Genomic DNA, 22,784 nt, shown 5'->3' on the forward strand with positions numbered 1-22,784 from the left:
TGGCTACGTGGCCAAGTTACAGTTCTTTACACGTGGTGATACCCGGTTGGTTGAAATTGACGTCCCGTCACACCTGGCTTTCGGAACAAGTGTCGTTAGACTCGTCACGCCGTCAGCATATGCCTCGCCTCCGAATATCAACCTCAGATCATATGGTGCGTGCGATCAAGAATTCCTCTTTAATTTGATTCGAGTAGTTTAGAATATCGTATTAAACTACATATAAACTATAAACGACATGGGGCAATGTATGTTAACTTGAAACGGCCAGTGGTGGTGGATCGTCGTGGAAGCGATACAGAGCTAAACAGAAATTTGCATCCCTTGAAATATAATACATTTCCAATTTGCCACAGTGGTTAGTTCAATTAGCTGATCACACTAGAAAAACCAAACGACGTACAAAAAGGGAGGCCAATGAGATATTAAACTTCCCTCCCACAAACAAGCTAACTTCAAACTATATGGAGGAGAGATCCTCATAGATGTTCTTAATACCTGGCCTCTCCCCAACACTTCTTAAACATCGTAACGATATTCCAAGGACCTCCTTCATTCCCTTCTCTGCTGCTGGCATTCCCATTTCCGGCACCAATGCAGCATCAAAACATTCAGAGCCGCGCCCTTCTGATACCCTCAGCCGGACCCAGTCTGTCAAATCAACCCCACTTCCTTCACCTGAAATCACATCGCCCGCACACCTTCCAGTTAAGAGTTCCAGCATTACCACTCCAAAGGCGTAAATGTCTGACTTGAAGGAGGGAAGCGGCTTCTTGGAAGCAGCCAACTCTGGTGCACGGTAACCCAAGACACCAGCATCGAGAATCTGTTCAATGGTGCCAGCTTGTGTCATGAGGCGATGGAGGCAGTAATCAGCAACACGGGCATTCAGGTCTGGCCCGTCCAACAAAATATTTGATGCTTTGAGGTTACCATGTGGAACAGCACGGTCAAAATGGAGATAGTTCAGACCACGTGCAACGTCAACTGCAATTTTGAGCCTTTGGGCCCAGTTCAGTGGTTGACCCCTTCTTCCTGGTCGATCTGAAAATAGTTTAGGCTCATTAGAAATGCAAAGGGAAGTTACCTAAATACAAACACGCGCACAGATAGATACGTGGGATAAAGATCATAATACACGTCTGCATTCTTTAAGAGGAATGTATTTGATCAGTGCAAGATAAATAGGCCAAAGAGACTAATAGAAAACAGCTTACCATAAAGAAAGCTTGCAAGACTTCCAGGTGAGATATAATCGGAAAGAATGAGCTTCTCATGCTGTGTGGGGCCCCAATAGTACCCCTTCAAACCTACAACATTTGGATGCCTCATGTTCGCAAACTTTTTAGCCTCCTTAGCAAACTCCTTTTTCTGTTTCGCCACCCCTTCTCTCAACCACTTCACTGTCAAGAGCAACCCGTTATCAAGTGTTGCCCTGTAAGAAGTCCCATGGCTACTTCTTCCCAGAACTTCAGCAGGAGCCCTTGACAGCTCCTCGGGGGTCAATGCGATTGTGTCATCAAGAAAATGCAACTCACCGACCAATTTATCCGGCGACCTCACATCCAGTCTTGCAAGGTTTTCTGTAGTGACCGACTCTCCAGACTCTGGTGACCAAGAGAAATGGCTGTGCTTTGAAGGAGAAAAACCAGCTACAGCTGCAACTTTTTTGTCGGGGCTGACAATTTCAGATGATGATCCTTTTTGTGAAGCCATGAGATCCTCAGCTGAAGTTCCACGAACACCAGATTGAGTTGGTTGAGCGTGCCTGTGGATGTCTTTGCTTGTGGTATGCTCTGACGGGATTCTTCTTGACATGCGGATGTAGTGTACGAAGATAGCAAGCAGAAGAAGAATGAAGACGGCAACCACACATGAAACTATAATGATTACTTTGACCATTGTGCTGATTGGTCTCCTCTTTGAACTTTCATTTTCAGTACCATTGGATCCTGGAGGACCATTTGGAAATTGTAAACGTGCATTCCCTGGGAAGAAGGAAGATCTTGGAAACTTTCTCAGATTTTCCGGGACATCTCCAGAAAGATCATTGTATGAAGCATTAAAACTTTCAAGACTAGTAGGCAAGTTGTTCGGCAAAGGACCTGTAAAATGATTCTGTGATATGTCGAATGAACTTAATGTGCTGATGTTGGTGACTGAAGTTGGAAGAGAGCCAGAAAAATTATTTCTAGCAACATTGAATACTTTAAGTCCCTTCAATGAACCAAAATGATCAGGAAAATAGCCACTAAGCTGGTTCTGAGAAAGATCAAGAACCTGAAGATTAGACTCACTTGACACAGGAGATGAGATATTAATAGACCCGGTGAGAAGATTATCACGAAGGTGAAGTTCTTGTAAAGTGGGCATTGTTAGCAATTCGGCTAGAATTGTTCCATCGAGATGATTGGAACTGAGATCAAGCACACTAATCTTTGGATACTGTGTTATAACACTTGCTATAGAACTACGAAGGGTGTTATGGGAGAGGTTGAGATAATTTAAACGCAAGAACTGTGGGGTAACATCAGGGATGGGTCCTGTCAAACGATTTTGACTCAGATCAAGATATTCGATGTTCCCCCATTTCACCATCCTGGTTAAGTTTCCTTCAAATTTGTTATTCGATAGATCAAGCACAGCACAACTTCCGGTCAGCAAGGGTAACTCACCAGTTAGCCCATTTGAGGAGAGATTGAGGAAACGCAAATTTGTTGACGTAATCATATTTATTGGCCCTGAGAGATGAACTTAGATGTGAGAGGCATACTAAAACACACTAAACACACATGACTAAAGTAGAGGCCACAAAAACATATTTGTAACAAACGCAAAAAGTAGTATGTAGATAGAAGTACCTGAGAGATTGTTGCCGCTCAAATCTAGTTCACTAACAACCAGAGAATCACCTTTTAAAAGACCATTAGGAATATCTCCAGTAAATCTGTTGTTGCTCAGCTTGAGGACTTCGAGGTCATACACGAAATTAAATCCAGGCAATTCCCCTGACAACTGGTTATAGCTGAGATCCAACACCTTCAAGTTTTCAAACATCTGTAGCTCACCGCCGCTTACCAGGGACCCATTGAGCTGATTGTGGCTAAGATTCAAGTACTTTATAGTCTCCGAAAGGCGAGGCAGAAATTTCTGCTGTTGTGAACTGGAACTAACAAACATATTGCCACTCAAATCAACATGAGTGACCTCAGATAGCATCAAAAATTCCAGATCCATATTACCATCGAGCATGTTGCCATGCAAGTCAAGCACGTCAAGACTTGAAATTAGCTCAAACCCCTTTGGTATTTGCCTGGTAAATCCGTTCAATGACAGATTTAGAGACACCAGTTTAGGCAGCTTTGTCAATGCTGCTGGCAGTGGCCCGGACAAGAAGTTGCGACTTAAGTCCAATGACTGAACTGAGGAAAGGCCCGAAATTGAATCTGGAATAGAGCCTGAGAAGTTGTTACCAGCTAATGAGAGGTTCCTTAAGCTCCCTAACCTACCAATCCCAGGTGGTAAAGGTGAAGAAAATAAATTGTTGGACAGGTCAAGAAACTCAAGGCTTTTGAAGTCAGCTATGTTGCCTGGAAACTTCCCCATTATCGAATTGTTGGCCATGGAAAGTCTCACAAGCTTCGTCAGATTCACAAACACGCTCAAGTCCACATCCGCGGAGAGACTCAAATTATCAAGGACAACTCCGGCAACATTTCCGCCATTACACACGACTCCATTCCAAGAAGAAGGGCAGCCATCAAAGTCAATGGACTCGTCATTCCAAGAATTGAGAACATAGCCAGTGGGATCATGCTTGATACCCTTCTTGAACTCCAGCAGCGCCAAAATATCCTGCGAAGGGAGCTGCCCCATGGCAGAAATAAACAGAAGGGACACCACAAAAAGCCAACGGAGCATGCTTGTCCTATATCAATGGCTTAACCCAGTTGAAATGAAAGCTCAATGTCAGAACAAGAAGTAAATTTTAAGCCTCCACAACCAACAAATTCAAGCAGGAAAACCAAACCAATATTCCAACACCAACTAAAGCACAACGCAGAACCCTTGCTTTCGATTTCGAATATAACGAGAAATAGCTATCAATGTTGTGAACAAATGGGGGGGCTTTTGAGCTCTCAAATTCAGAGTACAAGAAAATTTTCAGACTTTTTGCAACCACGACAGTTGGAATCAAACATGCAATCAGAGCCCCCAAATGCTCATCAAAATAACACCTTTTTCCTAAGAAAAAGGTCAAACCTTCGAACTTTGAAGAGCTTCAAAGAACCCAGATTCTCCTTCTCAAAGAGCAACAAAAATGATTTCACCAATACAGCACAGCATCAAGTTACACAGACTGAAAGCAGTAAATCCCAGAAACAAGCAGCAAAAACTGAGTCACTTTTAGAGATCCAGAAACATTTTCCTGCTAAAAGATCCGGAACTTAGCAACAATGTGGCACTGTAAAAACTATTTTTCTACAAAGATACAAGCTTTGAAGCAAAACCCAGAATCTGAAACTGCTAAAAAATTAGAGATGGGATGTAAAGGCCTTACCTTTTCCACATTGCTTCTTCACAGACCCAACAGTTCAACCAGCTACAGAAAACCCATGAACAAAAACTAGAAGTGGGTCTTTAAAATTATAAGCCAAACTGCAATAAATCAAGGGACCCAGAGGAAATATACCCACAAAAACCCTGTTAAAAAAAAGTACTTTTGGACTTTTCTTAACTGTCCAAAAACTTTGCTCTTTTTTTAATGAAAGTAAAGAAAGGCAGTACCAAGAGATGCATGTGGAGACGCTAAAGAAAAAACCAAAGGGGTTCTGTGGCATCGGGGGATTAAACAAAAACCCTAAAAAAACCCTAGCCTTTGTGCCCTTTGGGGTTTAACTTCTTTTAATAGTAGCAATTGGAAAGTAAGCGGGAAAATATGAGGACTTTTTTTATAGAAAAATTAATGAAAAATGTTTGAAATTTTTGAGTTTTAATAATAAGGATAAAATAAATAGTATTAAAATTAATTTTTTATTGTAAAAATATAATTTTTCTTTAAAATAAGTAATATCAGAAGTTTTCGTTAAAATTTTTTTTTATTAAGATAATATTGGGGGATTACCCGCCAAAACAGGGGACGGAATCTCTCACTTTCCTAGTGGACGTCAAAAGAATTTATGAAATCCAGTTTAAGATTTAGGTTTCACTTTTTGGGGGACTTAAAAATGTCTGAAAAATTAATGGCACGGAGGATCGTGAGGTCAGTGCCAGGTAGGACAGAGTGTGGGCTCCGCCACTGCCCCTTTGACGAGGGTTCTTCACTCCTTTCAAGTTCCCATAAGACCAAAGAGGTGGAGTAGGTGGATGCATAATGATATGTTGTGGCAGTGGGACCCTGAAGCAAACCAGCAGGACCATTGTGGTAATGACACGTGGGAAAGATATGTAGGGAAGCTAGACACACGTGACCTGCCTGATAGACTTGATCGTTGGATTACATCTGCGGGGGTGATTGGGGAGGATAAAATTAATTAGGGATGAGTTCGGTTTCATTAAGTTTGGTTTTTTGGCAAAATCGAAATCAAACAAAAACTAAGGTTCGGTTCGGTTAAATTCAATTTTTTTTCAGTTCCTTTTTTTATCTAATTTGATTTTGTTCAGTTCGGTTTTGGTTTTTTATTTTATAAAACTTGACCTTTATTTAATGAAAAATTTTCGGCACTATTTACTTTACCTTTTATTTTGTCCTTGTCGTTAAAACTCAAAATTTTCAAGCATTTTTCATTAATTTTCCTTTATTTAATATTGTAATTTGGAAAGAGGCTTGCATTGGTAGCCTAATAATAATAAAATGGGGAAAGTGAAATGTGGGAAGGTAGTTGTATATATACAAGATCATATAAATCAATCATATTCTATCAACAACCTCAATTGCAAAGAAAAATGATCACCGTATCCACCTCAAAAAAAAAAAACAAATGGAGAAGCTCTTTCAGGTTTCAATATTCCAAAACATTTCTTTATAACCAATGAAACATCCTCCCTAATTGAACAAGTATACTCCTTGAAAAAAACCCTAGGTTAGTTTCAAACTTGGCAACAAAGTTTCACAAAAGAAACATCATGGGCATACATTCATGAAGTGTAAAGGGATTCAGTTTGATTCGGTTTGGTCCGGTTTTTTAACCTCCAAAATTGAAATCAAACCAATAAGGTTCGGTTCGGTTCGGTTCGGTTCGTTTCAGGTTTTTTTTTTTTTTTTTAGCTTTCGGTCTGGTTTTTTTTTTTTTCGGTTTTCAATTTTTTGAACCCACCCCTACCATTAACCTTTTGGTCATGACTCATGGTGTTGGAGTCATTGTTCTAAAAATTATTGCATAGACCTATTTAGCCATCCACTTAGCCGCCTTGATTTGCTAAAGTACCTGCCTAAGTCGCAACTTTCCCATATACAGAAAATAGATAACTTTTATTTTATTTAATAAATTGTAAGAGACTTGTTGAATATTTAGATGAACACTCATTATATGCTTAGTATCCTACCCACCACCCGATTTGCGCTTAACGACTTGTATAATCTTGGTATTTTATATTTTATGTAACCTTCTATTTTGTATTTTACATTTTCCAAATTTCCTATACAAGTATACATTTTTTAATAGGCACTTATTTATGTGATGTATAATAAATTTAAGTCAAATCCAGTCTAGTCCATCTAGGGGCTTAGGCGCTAACTTCCAGTCTGCCGTCCAACTAACACCTAGCATTTTTTAGAACATTTGTTGGAGCGGAATTGTCTTTTAAAGGATTAGTTATCTTGCAAGAATGCTAATATTTGTTTTGTTGGGGGGGGGGGGGAAGAAGAGATTTGATCCTACAATCAAAAATTATTGTAGCTTTCAAAGGTTTTCATTAACTTTTCTACTTTTGATTGTAGGATCAAATTTTAAAGACCATGATTATTTGATCCCTAAGCTCTGAATGTATAGATCTGGAGAGAATCTCTTCCCGTATGAGGGGATCACCAAACATAGGTGATAAAGCCAATCCAATTTCACTACTAATCCTAACTATCAAACGAGAACTTAGATTAACACGTATGGAAATAACAAAAAGGGATGAGGAGGAAAAGAAGCTCAACTCCCTAAAAGGAATTGGGAAACCTCAGTGCTCGGCCAAAAAGCACACCCATTATGCTGCTAGTGGGAACGGGTTGGTAACCAACACCTTTCTATGATATCAACTTTCACATTTTGTCATGCACTATCCTCCTGCAGTTGAGTCTCTTGATTTCTCGTTAATTTAAATCATGCGGATACAAACAAGATCGAGGGGCCGAAGAGGACCAGAAAATACTTCCTTGCCACAATTTTACCATCCCCTCTTCCTTCTCATCGAGAAAGAGGGGCAATGGAACCGGGACACGGAAGTTTCTCCTCTAGGTCGCGGGTGTTTGGTACCACTCTTCAACAAAGGTTTTACCCTCCCCAATCCCAATTCCACGAGCTCGGCAGTCGGCAGCAACTCAATCTCCTCATGGAGGGGTGTAACTTGGATAATTGGATTGTTGCAATCATTGAGGTAAAAGATAAGGGGGAGTAAAAGGAAATCAAATTTAGAATCTGGATGGGCCGGGAATTTCAGATATATCATGTATTTATCTATTTGCTCTCCACAAAGTCTACATTCAACTTCCAACAAATATCAGAGAGTGGCAACTGAACTAGCCGAACAAAAATTTAGCCCCGAAGCGACGATACAAAACACAACACACAACACGCTACCGCTTGTTTTTCCATTTTCACGATGCAAGTGTACAATCGTATGAATGACATCGAAATGCACTCTCAGAATTAGCAAATTAAGATTATACGTTGTGCTGCGTATGATGCTCACTTCTTCCCACCCCCAGAAACATTAAACTTGAAGAAGATGACGTCTGCGTCTTGGACCACGTATGTCTTCCCCTCCTGTCTGTATTTACCAGCAGCCTAAGCAGAGAAATTACATGAAATTAATTAGCAAAGTTAAATCCATGACAATTCCTCACCTGGTAGAGCAAATAGCTGTGCCGAAACAGCAGAAACTAATTCCTTATATAATGCAAAGCCATAGGTGCTAAAAGCCATTGGGTGAGCAACGACTTGACGGCAGCTTCGGGCTATCTACTATCAAGGGATTATGAATCATAGGAATACGATCCTACGATTTGCATGTCATGAAAGCAATGATATGAGGAGAATTAGATTTAAAGCCTACAAGACATTGTTCAGAACGTAGCCCATACCTTAACAGCTGGCTCACTTCCGAGTTCCTTCAGATCATCAAATTTCATCACCTGCCAATCAAGAAAGAATCCCAGTCAATGAACTTGAGGGATCTGGTACATCCTCTATTCCGAACAGGCAGAAGCACTTTAGTAATGATAACAGAGAAGCAGTAATATAACGGTGATAGCATACAGAAAAGGTGCGGTCCTTACAGCAACATGATAACGGCTAAAGAATAAGTAGTTATTTTCATGATTTTTCCAATTGAAAATAGTTGTAGACACATTAATATGACTCTTTTAATAAATTTGTTACAGTGCCAGACTACTAGTATCACATTTATTAACCACAGTTACCATACAATAAAAAACTCGACTCATCAAGGCCACACCAAACAGGCACTAACGATGCTCCAAGCTTTCAACATGGGTCCACATGTATATATATATATATAGCATTATACGATGTTGCTATTATACGACCAAAAGAATTATAACAGTTGCTATCGCCTGTTGGAAATTATGTTCTCACAAGGAATAATGTTTGTTGATACATACTGATATTTCAGAAAAGAAATGAAATAGATGACAAAGGGAAGGTGATAGCTCTTTAATAGCAAGAAAGAAAAGAATGGAAAACGTAAAGTAAATACTACATTCAGGCTAAATATAATATTTTTTATCCATATGACAACCTTTTAAATTTTTCTCTCTTCAATTTCTTTTTCATGCATAGTTTTGAACAGAAAAATCATTCACCAATGCCATTTTTCTTTTAATTTTGACTGCACATGTAGAGAGCCAAGCCATCTCTTGTATTTGTATATCATAGATTAGAGCTAAAAGATATTAATAAAGAAGAATTATTGCCAGACAAGATTTAATATGAGCAAGAAATAACCTCAGCACAAATGAACCCTCTCTCGAAATCAGTATGGATGGCCCCTGCAGCTTGAGGAGCTTTTGTCTGCCGCCTAATTTGCCAGCACTTAACCTGCCAAATGCGATAGTAGTTGGTAGACTCAGATCAAGTACATGTAAAAACAGCTAATCAAAAAGAGTAACCCTAGACAAGTGGCATCAAGTTTAACTTCAAAAGAATAGTAATAAGAACGAATATTAGAAAATTTTACCTCATCTGGACCAGCCGTGAAAAAGTATATGAGATTAATCGCTGAAAATCCAGTCTTTATGATCTTAGTAAGGGCACTGTAGAAGATTTGAACCAGTCAGCATACAAATTACATACTACATATCCACTCTGTTCCTACGCTGCAAGACCCTAAGGACTTATTGCCGATGCAGAAAGACATTAAGGGACTCTTAACGACAAATAATCAAACTGATATCTGAAAATTAGTCAGGAGAATCAGAGTAAAAGTAGCCAAACTATGGTTTAACCCACAATAAAAGATTGGCAACGTCCCCCTAACATGGACAGTATAACATAAAATTGCAGAAGAAAAAAGTAGCAGTGTGTGCCAGTGTTTCTGTGCATAGAAATAAATATAATTTTCTTCCAAGAAATAAAACACATTAGCTACTAGTCCTTACCAAAATAATGAAAGATTTAAACCATATGCTAGCATTCATTCACTCCTCCATTGACACAACACATTAAAGGTTGAACTAACCTTTGCACGTTGTTCTGCTCGCAATACTTTGCTGCTTCTTCAGTTGGCAAATCAGCGAGATTCCTTTCTAACGCACAGCTGAATGGAATAATTGGTTCAGCTCCATGTTCCTGCACCCTATGACATGAAAAGGGCAATGTTACCTTCACCACATGATTGGTTTCAAGATGTAACATATTTAGGAACATTAGAAGGAAAATGGTAGAATAAAGCCTAAGAAAGCTAATGTAATGTATACACCTTAAATCAATCTATGAAGCATCTATCTGTTTTAAGCTTTTCATAGCAAAAAGCCTAACCAACAGTATGAATCCTGTAGTAAAATGTGTGAAAATTGAAAAGGATGTGAACTGTAAACACACAAAAAAGTTGCACTTTCATGTATGAACATAACTACCTCCCGTGCACACACAGATAGACATGAACAAGGATGAAAACACACTGACAATGCATGCAGAAGCACACAAATGCACATAGCAAGAGAGAGTGGATGGAGAAAACAAATATCAGAAGGTTACCACGCATGGATCTTTGGCAAGAACTTGTTCTTTTTCCTCTGGTAATCTTTCTCATTCATGTTAACCTGTGGAAATATAGTTACAGATATCAAAAATCATCATCCACACCTAAAATAGCTAAAAGCGAGATCCTAAGCTTAAAGTCCAGCTAAAAAAACATAAGCGCACAAAAAGGCTGGTAGCAAAACAATTTCTACAATCTGACAAACAATCTAATTTTAGAATCAAAATGTACGCTACTAGAATGGTGCTTTGCACATTTATATATGTTTCAGAAATTTTTCTTTCAAGGAGTACATTACTATAATTATTAATTATTGTCTATTCAAATTTCTGAAAACAAGATAAAAATAACAAAACTCTTTCTTCTAAATATTTTGTTAAATGTCCCACCACAGATTCTTCACATTATTAATTCTAATACATTTTAAAAGAAAACGTGATATGCTCATAGAAGAACAAGACATTAAAAATTCCCACTGATTTTTCGAGGTCAACATGCAGAAGATATAACAACGCTTCATTTTGTTTACAAGATAAAAGAAATTATCGTTTACATATGCTGATTTTAGAAAAACTGTGAAGTAGAAAATACCGAACATGGAAGATAGATATAAACTGCAACATGCACAGAAAAATTGCAAAGCCACCATGGTAAGGAGAATTTACCAAGTAAACAACAGGCTTGGCTGTCAGCAATTGAAAGGTATTCAGGATCTCAACTTCAGCAGCTTTCCAGTCCCCAAGACGGACATCTTTTCCATCCTCAAGCCATGCCTTGATCTTTAGATCCACAGTCATTGTTCAATATTAGTAAGTAATTGTACATAAATATAAAACAATAATAAAATGCATGCTAGACCATTTTAGAGATGAAAGCATCATGAAAAGACAAAAAAATACTGACGATCCCCTTTACCCTACCTTGCTATGAAATAAAGGAAGTGTGGAAACATTCCAGTTGTGAACATAAGATAGGAAACAACCGTATTTTTTTACATGATTTGTTTCTCATCTCCCTTCTACATTGTTATGACTAACTTCTCTAAATACATTATGTCATCCCAGCCATCATACCCATGCAAAATAAATGGGTAGAAACTAGAAGACGTATATTGTTCACAATGCCTCAGAGAAACTTAATCGATTGTCTCAGTTAAAGGAACCAAAATCATATGATTGTAATACTAGACAAGATTATCTCATACACCAAACCTTTTGGCACAACTCATGTTCAATCTTTAATGCCTTCTCATTGCTCCTCTTCATGCTCTTTTCAAGATCTTCTATTCTCCTCTCAATGAATTCAATATCCTGCAAAACATAAGATGTAACTCTCTTAAAATTCAATATGGACAAATAAGTTAACTGCAAAGATAGACAACAACCAAGATGAGATCATAAGCAAATCAAATGATAGTTTTGAATATAGATCACATGCAGCAATCAAGAATCAATTATAGTTAGAGAATTATTGACTATAAAGCTCACCTTTAGGCGTAATTCTTGGCTGATAATCTCCAAATCCCTCACAGGATCCACGGTATCATCAACATGGATGATATCCGGATCTTCAAATGCACCTAGAAAAAATGGTAAAAGAGAACTGTGAATTTCATAGTAGCATTACACTCATATAATATCACAAAAATAAGAAAATTCCTGGAGAAAAAAAGAAGAAAAAGAGAGACAGAGACCTCTCCAGATTATTCCCAATAAAATTGCAACACTAAAGAACGTAAATCAGAGTTTACGAATTGGCTGTAAGATAGAGGGAAATTTCTTGTTTCTAAAAACTAAAAGCGAAGATGGGCAACATCTGGGCAAAATAAGTGATTTTGGAAGTCACAGAAGTGCTATAACTACTAATATAACAAGCATGAAGTACATCAAAGTTATAAACATCTTACGTAGAACGTGAAAAATGCCATCAACTGCACGGATATGGGATAAGAAACTGTTGCCCAACCCTTGTCCTTCATGGGCACCTCGAACAAGTCCAGCAATATCATGGATTTCCAAAAAAGCTGAGACCTGCATGCCAAGAAAAGTTCAAAAAAAAACATAAGAATTCTAGATGCATGAATAATAAGCTCATACCAAATCAGAAAGCCAATGGCCTTGCGGAAAAAAAAAATCACAATTCACATTTACGACAGTAGATCAAGTGAGCGGACAAACCTCGCTTTTCGGCTTGTATAACTGGCAAAGCCAGTCAAATCGCTCATCGGGAACATGGACTCGGGCTTCATTGGGTTCAATTGTGCAGAAAGGGAAGTTCTCGGCAGGTATCGACAACTTTGTGAGAGTGTTAAACAGAGTGGATTTTCCAACATTCGGCAATCCAACCTAACCAGAAACAAAAGCTTAGATACAATCATTCCATGTACGATACTTCACTTTAAAAACAAATAAATTAATATTTTTTTGTTAATTTCAAGCTTTAAACTTCCATAGAAGGCATATTAACTACCACTAAACCCAAAAATTAGTATACGGATACGGAAATGACCCAATCAAATACGAAATTCCTTATAAATGAATCGAAATTACTAATAGCCGCAGAGCACATGGATTCACTCCGATTCAGCACAATATTTCTCCAGCTCAGTTCCTAATTTTCTCGGGAAACAAACAGAAAATAACAAACGGTGAGAATCAGAGATTGTGAGCTTACGATGCCAATCTTGAGGTGAGAAGAGAATCGGCCGAGGATGGGTCGCTCGGCTGGTGCTTCCTTGGATTTTGCAGATTTCGGAGGCATTTTTGGATTCCGAGAGCAAGACGCAGACGACGGAGTGAGGGTTCTGAGAGTTTCTAGGGTTTTGTACTGAGCGAGTAATGAGGTGGTTCAAGAAGGAGGAAAGTGAGAAATGTTTCAGCTATCAGTTCCGGGCTTTCTTACACCAACGGTTCGAACCCTAGTCCGAGCAGTTGACACGCACTCGCGTTACCCCAACGCACCAACTAAATGTACTTTTGAGAAAATTATTTTTAAAATTAATCACTGGTAAAAATATAAATAAATTTTAAAAATTTATTTAAAATGCTTTTTATGATAAATATATAGCTAATGTTTTTTGCCCGGATCATTTTAAATACTTTTAGAATTTAAAAATATTTATTCTAAAAGTATTTTCAGTTATTTTAAGAATATTTTTAAACGAGCCAAAAAACTATTTTTTGTTCAAAAGCATTTTAAATTGCAAATTTTTAAAAATATATGTGTTTTCTTAATCTATATTTTTTCTTAATGCTAATTATTGTCAAAAAAATTTTGATGGTTTGAAGCTTTTAGTTATTTGAAAAATACATTCAGATGGACTCTTAACTTATTGGTAAATTGAATAAATAAATTGTAACAAAAAAACTAGGCTTAATTTTGCAATGGTCCTAAACTTGATTCCGAATTTAATTTTTGGTTTAAAGTCCAGTATTAATTTTTTCTGTACTTTGATTTAACCATGTATTATATCGTTGGTTCTTTTTACTAACTTTATCTATTTTTCTGTTCAATCTCACTCACGTACATGAGTTTCTCACATTTTATGAACAATATTAGCCCATAAATTGACGAACAAATAAAGTAATTATTGTATTAAATACATGTAGTATGATAACAATTATATAAATCAATGTTACGGTCTGAGTCCGAGCTGCATACAGATCTACAGTAGAGGCATTCACATCATAGAGTAAATTGATTATACGGTTCAGTTGGCCTTCGGGTTCAGAGTAATGATTTATAAGGACAGTCAAGGGTAATTGAATTTCAATTAGAGGTGAAATTCTTGAATTTATGAAAGACAAACAATTACAAAAATGTTTGCTAATGATATTTTCATTAATTAAGAACGAAAATTAGAGACTCAAAGACAGTCACATACCATCGAATTTCACCTTAAGGCTCTGCCAACCCAATGGGCTTTGTGATGTCATTTATGTTTCAGGCCGATGCCCCTCTCGAAGGAGGATCCTCTCAGAATCCTCTTTGCAAGAATTCTCAAATCGTGTTCGTTTAACGTACATCGGTCAATTTTAGTCAGTTATTGTTTATGTTTAATTTTAAATAAAAATATTTAAAATGATTTTTGACCGAACAATGAACGATGAAAGAACACGATATAAGAATATCCTAAATTCTCATAGAAAATATCCGAAGAGGATCCTCATTCGCCCCCTCTGTACCCAAAAAACCAATAAATAGATCCGACCGAATATCCAAAATCCAAAAACAGTTACGTAATATCTTTACACATGAACGGTTGGGATCGGTCAAAAGGAAAACCAGAACACGTGTCCGTCTCTCATTCGTCCCGGTTGCAAACCGTAGATTCAGAACTCTGTATCGCGAATTCAAAAGACGTCACGAGATAGAAGAACAGAAAGAGAAACAGAGATAGACATTTGATACAGATTTTCCGATCGCACAATCATCGACATTCTTGACCAATTTGAAGATTCGGAATCGCTGGTCCGGCGAGGGCTGGCTTCGTAGATGCAATCACGGCTCTAATCAAAGCAATCACCAGTATTAAGATTTCGAGAGGCAGCAGAGAATGCATGAGAGCCTTCACTAATTCGCTGCTTGCATGCCCTTCGTTTCACGGCGGTCGCGGTGCCCTACCATCCGCCGGTGGGCATCCATCCGATCTCACCTACCTTGCCGGCGGCGGTTGCTTCTGAAAACGACGACCGCCTGTGTTTCCCCTTCTGGGTTTTGAGTGTACTTCGTTTTTTATTAAGAAGTAATCAATGGTTACGGTTAAGCAGCTTCAAGATGGTAACTTTACGTCGCAATTCCCTCCATTTTCTCTGCAAGGTTTGTGATTTTTCTTGCTTTTGATTTGATGGGTTTGAATATTTCTGATTGAATTTGACTGGGTTTTATCTGCATTTTATTTATTTTTCTTACATTTGTATTGTTCATGTTGTTTTTCAAGGATCAATCGGTTTATATATTCAGAAGGACTTCAAATTTGTTGCTTTTGTCTTTCCCATGGATTTTTTCGAGTGTTGATGAAAGAATTTTCACAGGTATAAAAATCCCCTTGTATCGTTTTAGTAGCAATTCGATACTGGATAATGGTTGTGTTGGAGGCATTTCGTGTGTGGTCGAAGAAGAAGGAGGAGAAGAAGGAGAAGAACAGAGTGTATTGGATTCTATTCTTCTTGCGCAGGTACAGTTCATTACAAACTATAAGTTATAACCTTGACAGTTTTAGACTTTTGTCCTTGATTTATGTGTTTTTTCCCAATTTGGCAGTGGGAAGATCGAATGTGGAAAGGTCTGTTCAGATACGATGTGACAACATCTGAAATCAAGGTCTTTGTTACCCTATAGCCTGGTGATTCTTGTAACATTGATGATTTAAGTAAAGGCACTTATAGTTGGAGATGATCCATGGCTTGTGCAGGTCATCGGTGGCAGGAAGAAGTTTATTGCTCAGTTTAACGAAGGATGGAGTAGGGATTTTATTCCAAGGATGGGCAAGAACAAGAATTTCCGCCAAGAAGATGCATTCAAGTTTAGTTGGATGGAGCGGCAGGAGGAGCTACTCTTTTGTGTTTCAAGCGGTGAAAAGTCGAACCCTGAGCTTGTTCTTTCAGCTGCCGTGCCTGATTGTGCCTTATTGATTGCTATCAATGTAAGGCACTGTTTATCTATTTTGTTACCTGGAATGGTCATAAGTTGATTATCATCTATTCGAAATGTCACCTCAGATGATGCAAACTGGTGATTGTTCAGTAGCCATACCAAATGATCTTAACCATGCAAAGTGTAGATGTTTATTTGTCTTTTGATTTTATATTTTCTTGACATGTAGACGCAGAGGCGTTAGAGGCTCTTAGTATGTGATGAATTGTTTTGAAGACTTAAAGTTTTGTAGATATCCTGAAAACATGTATCGAGGTAGGAAATAATCAATTCTTTGCTTATTTTTCAGGCATCCCCCGTGGAATATGGTCATGTCTTGTTGGTACCACATGGCTCTAAAATTATTCACCAGTACCTCGATAAAAGGTCATTGGAACTTGTCCTGCGCATTGCTGTTGAAATAAATAATTGCTCTTTTCGCCTATTCTATGACTATTCACCTAGTGCTTCTCCTTTATATTTCCAGGTACAGAATGGCTTATACTGGTTCCTTTTCTTCTTCTTTTTGCAATTCAGATCAAAACTTAATTTTTCTCCTTGCAATAATTAAAAATACAATTGCGTGCAGGCTTGCTACCTTCAAATCCCTTTGCCTATTGAGTTCATGCATTTCGATACAATATTTGGTGCTGGGAAAGAGGGGATGCGCATCTCTTGTGTTGCAGATTACCCCATTAAGACCCTCGTATTCGAGAGCAACCACTTTAATACTATGATGGAGGTTCTTGCTGAGATATGTTCGTGTTTTCAGCAAAAGCTCATTCCATACAATCTGCTAATATCTGATCATGGCAAAAGGATATTCTTATTTTTCCAGGTAAATGGCTAATGGTTTTATTTCAGCTGAAGACCTCATCCATGTAATTTATTGTGCGTGTTCACTCTTCACTGTGACAGTGGTACAACGAATATCTTGCTTGTCTATAAAATACGTCCACAGTTGATTTGCGTACTAACGAATTTGTTTTATGCAGCTACATACATTAAAAGACTCTTGTACCCTTTCTGCTTGGGAGTGTGGGGGGTATTTCTTGTTTAAATCGAGGTCTGAATTTGATCAAGCTACTGAGCAGGCTCTGCTAAAACAGCTAAGTACCGTCTCCCTTGATGACAAAGGTTTCCAAGCAGTGAAGTTGCTCTGTTGCAGCATTGCGGGTAAGTTTGTATGTTGAATTTGGGAGCTGGATTATTGCCCGTGTTGCTAAATAACGAAAAACAGAGTCGATGAAATTCTGTATTCCGATGAAAGTGTACAACTCTGTAATCTGGGATGAAATGAAGTGTATATTTTTCTTATTAATGTAAAATCTATTGATGTATGATATGATTCCGAAAAATCATTTATTCGCTATGGAACCTCTACTTTCCCTAAACCCTTGACATGTCCAAGATGGGTCACAGATTGACGGATTTGGATCCTCTCCTGGGCCAATGGAGAGGATCCAAATCCCAGATTGACATCTAGTTATCGTTACCTCGGACTATTGCAACATGGAACCTCTACTTTCCCTATATGTCCGAGATGGGTCACATATTGACATCTAGTTATCGTTACATCGGACTAATGCAACGGTTGGTGGTGTCCAGTTCAGGGAAGTCATCATAGACCGGCACTTTACCTTCTTCTCTTGTAGTGCTGAGAAGAGTTTGTGGAACTTAAATCTGGCTTCTAACATGTTACAGATTGCAAGGTTTTTCATCCTCTCATATTAATATGTGCACATGATTGACAATAGCAGTCGAGATAGCGTATGTGCTCAAAAAGTCCCTTTCTTTTCCTTTGGTATTGGGTTAGGTCAGTTAGTCATGATAGTATGCCCGCTTCAATGCACCCCAATTCGAAATTCCAGTTAGTCATTTTTCTAAACAATTTTTTGTCTCCTTGTGATATGGTAACAAGGCAAATTTCAAAATTGCCCCAAAACCTCAAAGCAATTACATGAAGTCTTATGAAGAATCTCAATATATATATAACATAACTTCAAATAATATACAGCTACATAAAACAATTATGAAAGAATTATAGTGGAATAATATAGTGAATACAATTTCACTTCCTCAATTTTCATGCCTCTCACCTCCGTCTGCAGATTCATCGGATTCTCTTGTGGTAGACTTTCCGCTGCAACCGGCCTCTTCATCAAAACTCGGAGCTCCTTCCTTCTCTTCTGCTTCTCCCCCGAAAGCCTGACTACTTGTAAAAGAATTGTCTCCAGCATTGGTACGCATCCACGGTTCGTGGAGTTGCAAGGCATACTCCAAGTGCCACAGAACTTCCCCCATTGTTGGCCGGCTCTTCCCCTCATCAGCGAGACATTTCTCCGCTATCTCCCCAAACTTCTTCAGTGCCTCGGGACAATAATTTCCTTCAAGACGATGGTCAATGATGGTCTCAAGGGACCTCTTTCGTTGCCACATCATTGCCCACTCTGCAAGATTGATCTGATCTTTTGGCAAGGTTGGGTTTATAACAGGCCTAGCACAAACAGCTTCAAACAGCACTACACCAAACGAGTAGACATCAGATTTCTCTGTCAACTGCTGTCGTCGATAATATTCAGGGTCAAGATATCCGAAGCTTCCTTTAACTGCAGTACTAACATGGGTGTGGTCCAAAGCCGGACCTGTTTTAGACAATCCAAAGTCGGACATTTTTGCAACAAAATTTTCATCTAGCAGTATGTTGGTTGTCTTAACATCCCTGTGAATTATTCCCCTATCTGCTCCAGTATGAAGGTAATGGAGTCCTCGTGCAGCACCAATGCACGCTTCTAGTCGTTGCTTAAAAGTCAGCGGTGGGAGATCACTCCCAAAGAGATGGCTTCTGAGGGTCCCATTTGCCATGTACTCGTAAACCAAGATCATCTCATTTTGTTCTTCACAGAATCCAATCAATGACACCAAATGCCTATGCCTGAGCTTCGAAAGCATCTCAATCTCCGTCTCAAATTCTGCCAGCCCTTGCTGAGATTGGGGGTTGGCTCGCTTGATCGCTACGAGAGTGCCATCATCAGTCTCCCCTTTGTACACCTTACCAAAGCCTCCAAGTCCAATCACTAAACTTTCATCAAAATTATTCGTTGCTGCACGAATCTCTGGTAACATGAACCGCTTGCCAGCTCTGACAGAGCCCACAGAACCATAAGGATTCTGGCTTCCTGCCCCCTTGGCATTGACATTGCTGTTTAAAATGGAGCCATTAAGGAATAACGGCCTCCACCGAGCGGGGGTGTTTTTCGTGTCACTTGATTTTCCTCTGAGTCTATTGCAGAAACAGTAAATGACAATGGCAAGAATGGCAACAGAAGCTATACCTGCTCCAACTCCCACCCAAAGCATTTGATTTTTTGAACTCCGTGGTGAAGTAACACCTGAATCATACTTCTCAACATAAGCGAGATTCCCATTTCTACTGAGCTTGAAAATCTCCAAGCCATTCAAGAGAGCATCAGTTCCTGCAGCCCCAGCTGCTGTGTCAGGACCCAATTGAATCCATAGTGTGTCAACTTTCGGAGACACCACATCAAAAAAGTCCTGATGATACGCTTTGTTCTTGCCCCCCGCACGGACAAAAACATTGAAATTATCTGCTGCAGTCCTGTTGTTTATGTAAATTCTGAAGATCCTTTCGTTTGCCTTGTCAAAAATCAGCTCACAGAAATGCAGTCGAACTAAATAATCGAAATCAGGATGAACTTCAAACTTCCACGACATGTTGAACCTTTTCTCCAATACTTCAGTGTTGACCATAGTTCTTGCAGTTTCATATACAAGAAGAGGCGCCACCGAGGAATCATTTGCGGATGAAAAGGTAATCTTTGAACTGTTATTGATTTTCAACCCGGCATTTTCTGTGATCATGTAGCTCGAATCCACTTCCCATGTTCTCCAAAGATCTGCATCCTGACCGGGATCAATTTCCGAACCCCCAACATTCAACCTATACATAGTCTCAATCCCTCGCCAACTTATACTCTGATTTGCACCATTTCCACCCACTTTACTAACTGATCCTGCAAAGAGTGTATCCACCGCCGGAACAATTTCAATCGCATTTACGAATCCAAATGACCCCTTAACCGGGATGAACTCCAAAACAAGTACATCCTCTTTGATGGCCAAAATGTACTCCTTAACCAAGAAAGAAGTTAAATTGCTCCCTGAACTCAACAAGTACGCATTTTTTCGCGATATCTCACCCGAAACACTGAATTCAGACACCAACTTCAGACCATTTGCAACAACTCCAAATCTAGATTCATTCACATTGTAATGATCAAATGGGAAAGGACAGAAATGGAGCCTAACAAAATAGCTCCCCCGTGTACCTGGGAACGAGTAGTTCAAGCCACCATCGAAAATTCGCGCCGTAACGTACAGCGGCTCGTAAGTTGTTGAATCAACACTTGAGGGAGTTGTGGATGCAGCATTCGCAGGGAGCTGAGGGTGATGTTGTTGTTGGGGGCTAAGTCACCAACCCATTTCCTACCACTTACAGTGATGCTGGAATTTGTGCCACAATTTATCAGAAAAGATTTTGATTGAGCTTCTGCAATCCTTGCAAATGCAGAGAAAATCACCAGAAAAAGCAGCCCAAAAATCTCCCTGACCGGAAGCGCCATCACCAAATTTCTAAAAGTGGTATCTTTCAGTGAAAAGAGAGGTCCCAATGGAAAAACAAGAACAACCCAGTTTCCAGAAGAGCTCAAATTATACTAAAACCATGAAAAACCCCAACTTTTAATTTCTCAAATTTTAACAAAAATTTGAGAAACCCCATCAAAGTTTCACCTTCATCACTCATGTTTTTGCATTTGAATTTCCTTGTTTAGAAACATGCCTGCCATGAAGAAAGACTGGTTTTTCTGCAAATTTATATTGCACTCTTGTAGATCTGAAGCAAGAAAATATGGAGGGCAAAAAGCAAAGAACTGTCACAAAAGGTGGCAAAACTGACAAATTTCTTCATCAGTGAGACTAACCAAGGAGAAAAACAGGAGAAAAGAACGTGAAAAAAGGATTACAGCAAAGAAGATTGCAACAAAAGGTGGCAAAGGTGACAGATTTCTCCACCAATGCAACCGAAAATTCAACACAACAAGAAAAAAAGCTTGCAAAAAAAAAAAAACAGTTTTTGCTTCAGCAATGGTGGGTTCTATCAGAATAAAGAAAACAAAAGAAGAAGGGGGAACATGGATTGCTGATGAACAGATTGGAAAAGTTTAATTCATCTTTTGCTTTGTCCTGTATATTTCCCCAAAAGGAACCAGGAATCTGACAAGTGACAGCATTAAATTTCTGCACTTTATTACAACATTTAAACTCTTTAAAATTTTAAATTGTAACTGCTGCAACAGGTGGTGTTTGTTAATGCAATTTTCATTTTCTGGTCAAGTTTTGTTTTTTAATTTAAATTTGTTCAAAGTATTTATTATTATTTTTGTTAATTTAGTGAGTGAGAATTTGTAGCAGTTGGCAGCCTGAGATGGGGTTCCATTATTCATGAAGTGGGTCACATGCTCATGTCTGGAAGATGACAAACATTTGCAATAATATACATTGTATTTATTCAATTATTGTTCTTCTAGAAAATTTTCAATGTGCCAAAAACATTTCGACATATTAAGTATAATAATATAATTTGTTAGACTCTTGAAAAAAAAAATTCAACAATTGTATTATGATATTTGATGTGCAGAGTTGTGTTTCCAACGCATTTAAAATTTTCTCATTCTTATGGCATATTTCTATTCTACCTCTTGTTCTCGAGAAACTTAAGTCATGAGACATTATTTATTTATGTACTATAATATAAGTTGAAATTAGCGTATATAGTTAATATTAATAATAGATAGATTTTTGAGTTATAAACTTAAACGTAAGGAAAATTCATTCCTACCGAAAAATATTTGAAGAAATTGTTAATATCCCATGATATCGTGAAATTCGAACCGAAAACTTCTCTTTGTTTTATACTTATCAAAAGCGTGGTGTTATTTGCACATTTATTTTTATTGTGTTTGTACCAACCAATCCCGAAACTACTAAGCACCGGTCAACAGCATACCGTCAAGGACTCATAAGACTTTTCCTCCAACCAGGAAGTCAATCACAGCACGACACATGTCGGTATCAGAGGCCAATCATAGTGCGACACGTGTCGATATCAGAGGCCAATCACAACACGACACGTGTCAATGTCAGAACAAAGCTAGAAACTCTCTTTTATAAAAGGGGATCATTCTCCCACAATAATCTCTAATGTCATTTGTACTAAATTATTCACTAGAACCCACAAAAAGAGAGTTTGAACCTATGTATTTATGTAAACCCTTCACAACTAATGAGAACTCCTCTACTCCGTAGACGTAGCCAATCTGGGTGAACCACGTACATCTTGTGTTATTTGCTTCCCTGTCTCTATTTATTTACATACTTATCCACACTAATGACTAGAGCAACCTAGCGAAGGTCACAAACTTGACACTTTCTGTTGTACCAAAGTCATTGCCAATTTTGTGCATCAACATATTGTTTATATAATTTTGTCGATTTTCGACGATCAGATCAAAAGAACTAAAAATGATTAATAGATAAAAATTAACAAACGTGCGTAAGAGTTAAAGAATGGCATGTAAATGACCCTACTCTATAAAAAATGAATAAAATAAAATAAAATAAAAAAACTGTGATTTTGTAGT

General features: G+C 38.3%; 4 protein-coding genes across 5 annotated transcripts; 1 reads left to right on the forward strand and 3 right to left on the reverse strand.

Moving 5' to 3' along the window:
• Positions 1 to 300: 300 nt before the first annotated feature.
• Positions 301 to 4,701, reverse strand: LOC125472479 (LRR receptor-like serine/threonine-protein kinase GHR1). 2 transcript variants are annotated; one of them, XM_048573998.1, is made up of 4 exons: positions 4,562 to 4,701; positions 2,862 to 3,940; positions 1,218 to 2,741; positions 301 to 1,044 (listed from the first exon to the last, which is right to left on the reverse strand). In XM_048573998.1, exons 2-4 carry the CDS (start codon positions 3,919 to 3,921, stop codon positions 461 to 463), a joined length of 3,168 nt encoding a protein of 1,055 aa, XP_048429955.1. In that variant the 5' UTR covers positions 3,922 to 3,940; positions 4,562 to 4,701; the 3' UTR covers positions 301 to 460. The 2 variants fall into 2 exon arrangements, with proteins under 2 accessions (XP_048429955.1, XP_048429954.1); XM_048573997.1 differs by lacking the exon at positions 4,562 to 4,701 and having other exon boundaries at positions 2,862 to 4,053.
• A 2,931-nt stretch (positions 4,702 to 7,632) lies between these two features.
• Positions 7,633 to 13,264, reverse strand: LOC125472582 (obg-like ATPase 1). The gene is made up of 12 exons (XM_048574225.1): positions 13,102 to 13,264; positions 12,606 to 12,773; positions 12,335 to 12,458; positions 11,916 to 12,007; positions 11,640 to 11,738; positions 11,094 to 11,207; positions 10,425 to 10,489; positions 9,907 to 10,023; positions 9,406 to 9,481; positions 9,174 to 9,266; positions 8,291 to 8,341; positions 7,633 to 7,994 (listed from the first exon to the last, which is right to left on the reverse strand). Exons 1-12 carry the CDS (start codon positions 13,186 to 13,188, stop codon positions 7,896 to 7,898), a joined length of 1,185 nt encoding a protein of 394 aa, XP_048430182.1. The 5' UTR covers positions 13,189 to 13,264; the 3' UTR covers positions 7,633 to 7,895.
• Positions 13,265 to 14,788: 1,524 nt separating this feature from the next.
• LOC103936301 (GDP-L-galactose phosphorylase 1) lies at positions 14,789 to 17,402 on the forward strand. The gene is made up of 7 exons (XM_009346140.3): positions 14,789 to 15,246; positions 15,462 to 15,604; positions 15,691 to 15,750; positions 15,842 to 16,072; positions 16,373 to 16,549; positions 16,652 to 16,900; positions 17,058 to 17,402. The coding sequence occupies exons 1-7, from the start codon at positions 15,180 to 15,182 to the stop codon at positions 17,253 to 17,255; spliced, it is 1,125 nt and encodes a 374-aa protein (XP_009344415.2). The 5' UTR covers positions 14,789 to 15,179; the 3' UTR covers positions 17,256 to 17,402.
• A 632-nt stretch (positions 17,403 to 18,034) lies between these two features.
• LOC103936300 (probable receptor-like protein kinase At1g30570) lies at positions 18,035 to 21,491 on the reverse strand. The gene is given in 2 exon segments (XM_009346139.3): positions 18,035 to 20,511; positions 20,514 to 21,491. Coding segments are annotated over 2 exon segments (2,562 nt in total). The 5' UTR covers positions 20,706 to 21,491; the 3' UTR covers positions 18,035 to 18,141.
• Positions 21,492 to 22,784: the final 1,293 nt, after the last annotated feature.

This window comes from the organism of the source record quoted next, unplaced genomic scaffold (assembly GCF_019419815.1).
Source record: "Pyrus x bretschneideri cultivar Hongxiangsu unplaced genomic scaffold, Pyrus_bretschneideri_v1 Contig7, whole genome shotgun sequence".
Lineage (NCBI taxonomy): Eukaryota > Viridiplantae > Streptophyta > Magnoliopsida > Rosales > Rosaceae > Pyrus > Pyrus x bretschneideri.

Coding starts and splice junctions, on each gene's coding strand:
- LOC125472479 (XM_048573998.1), bottom strand. CDS start 3,921: ATGCTCCGTTGGCTTTTTGTGGTGTCCCTTCTGTTTATTTCTGCCATG. Junction 2,742..2,861: donor GAGCGGCAACAATCTCTCAG/GTACTTCTATCT, acceptor TTCATCTCTCAG/GGCCAATAAATATGATTACG. Junction 1,045..1,217: donor TCTTGCAAGCTTTCTTTATG/GTAAGCTGTTTT, acceptor AACTATTTTCAG/ATCGACCAGGAAGAAGGGGT.
- LOC125472582 (XM_048574225.1), bottom strand. CDS start 13,188: ATGCCTCCGAAATCTGCAAAATCCAAGGAAGCACCAGCCGAGCGACCC. Junction 12,774..13,101: donor CTCACCTCAAGATTGGCATC/GTAAGCTCACAA, acceptor GTTTCTGGTTAG/GTTGGATTGCCGAATGTTGG. Junction 10,490..11,093: donor CCAAGCCTGTTGTTTACTTG/GTAAATTCTCCT, acceptor ATATTTCCACAG/GTTAACATGAATGAGAAAGA.
- LOC103936301 (XM_009346140.3), top strand. CDS start 15,180: ATGGTTACGGTTAAGCAGCTTCAAGATGGTAACTTTACGTCGCAATTC. Junction 15,247..15,461: donor CCCTCCATTTTCTCTGCAAG/GTTTGTGATTTT, acceptor GAATTTTCACAG/GTATAAAAATCCCCTTGTAT. Junction 16,550..16,651: donor CTTCTCCTTTATATTTCCAG/GTACAGAATGGC, acceptor AATTGCGTGCAG/GCTTGCTACCTTCAAATCCC.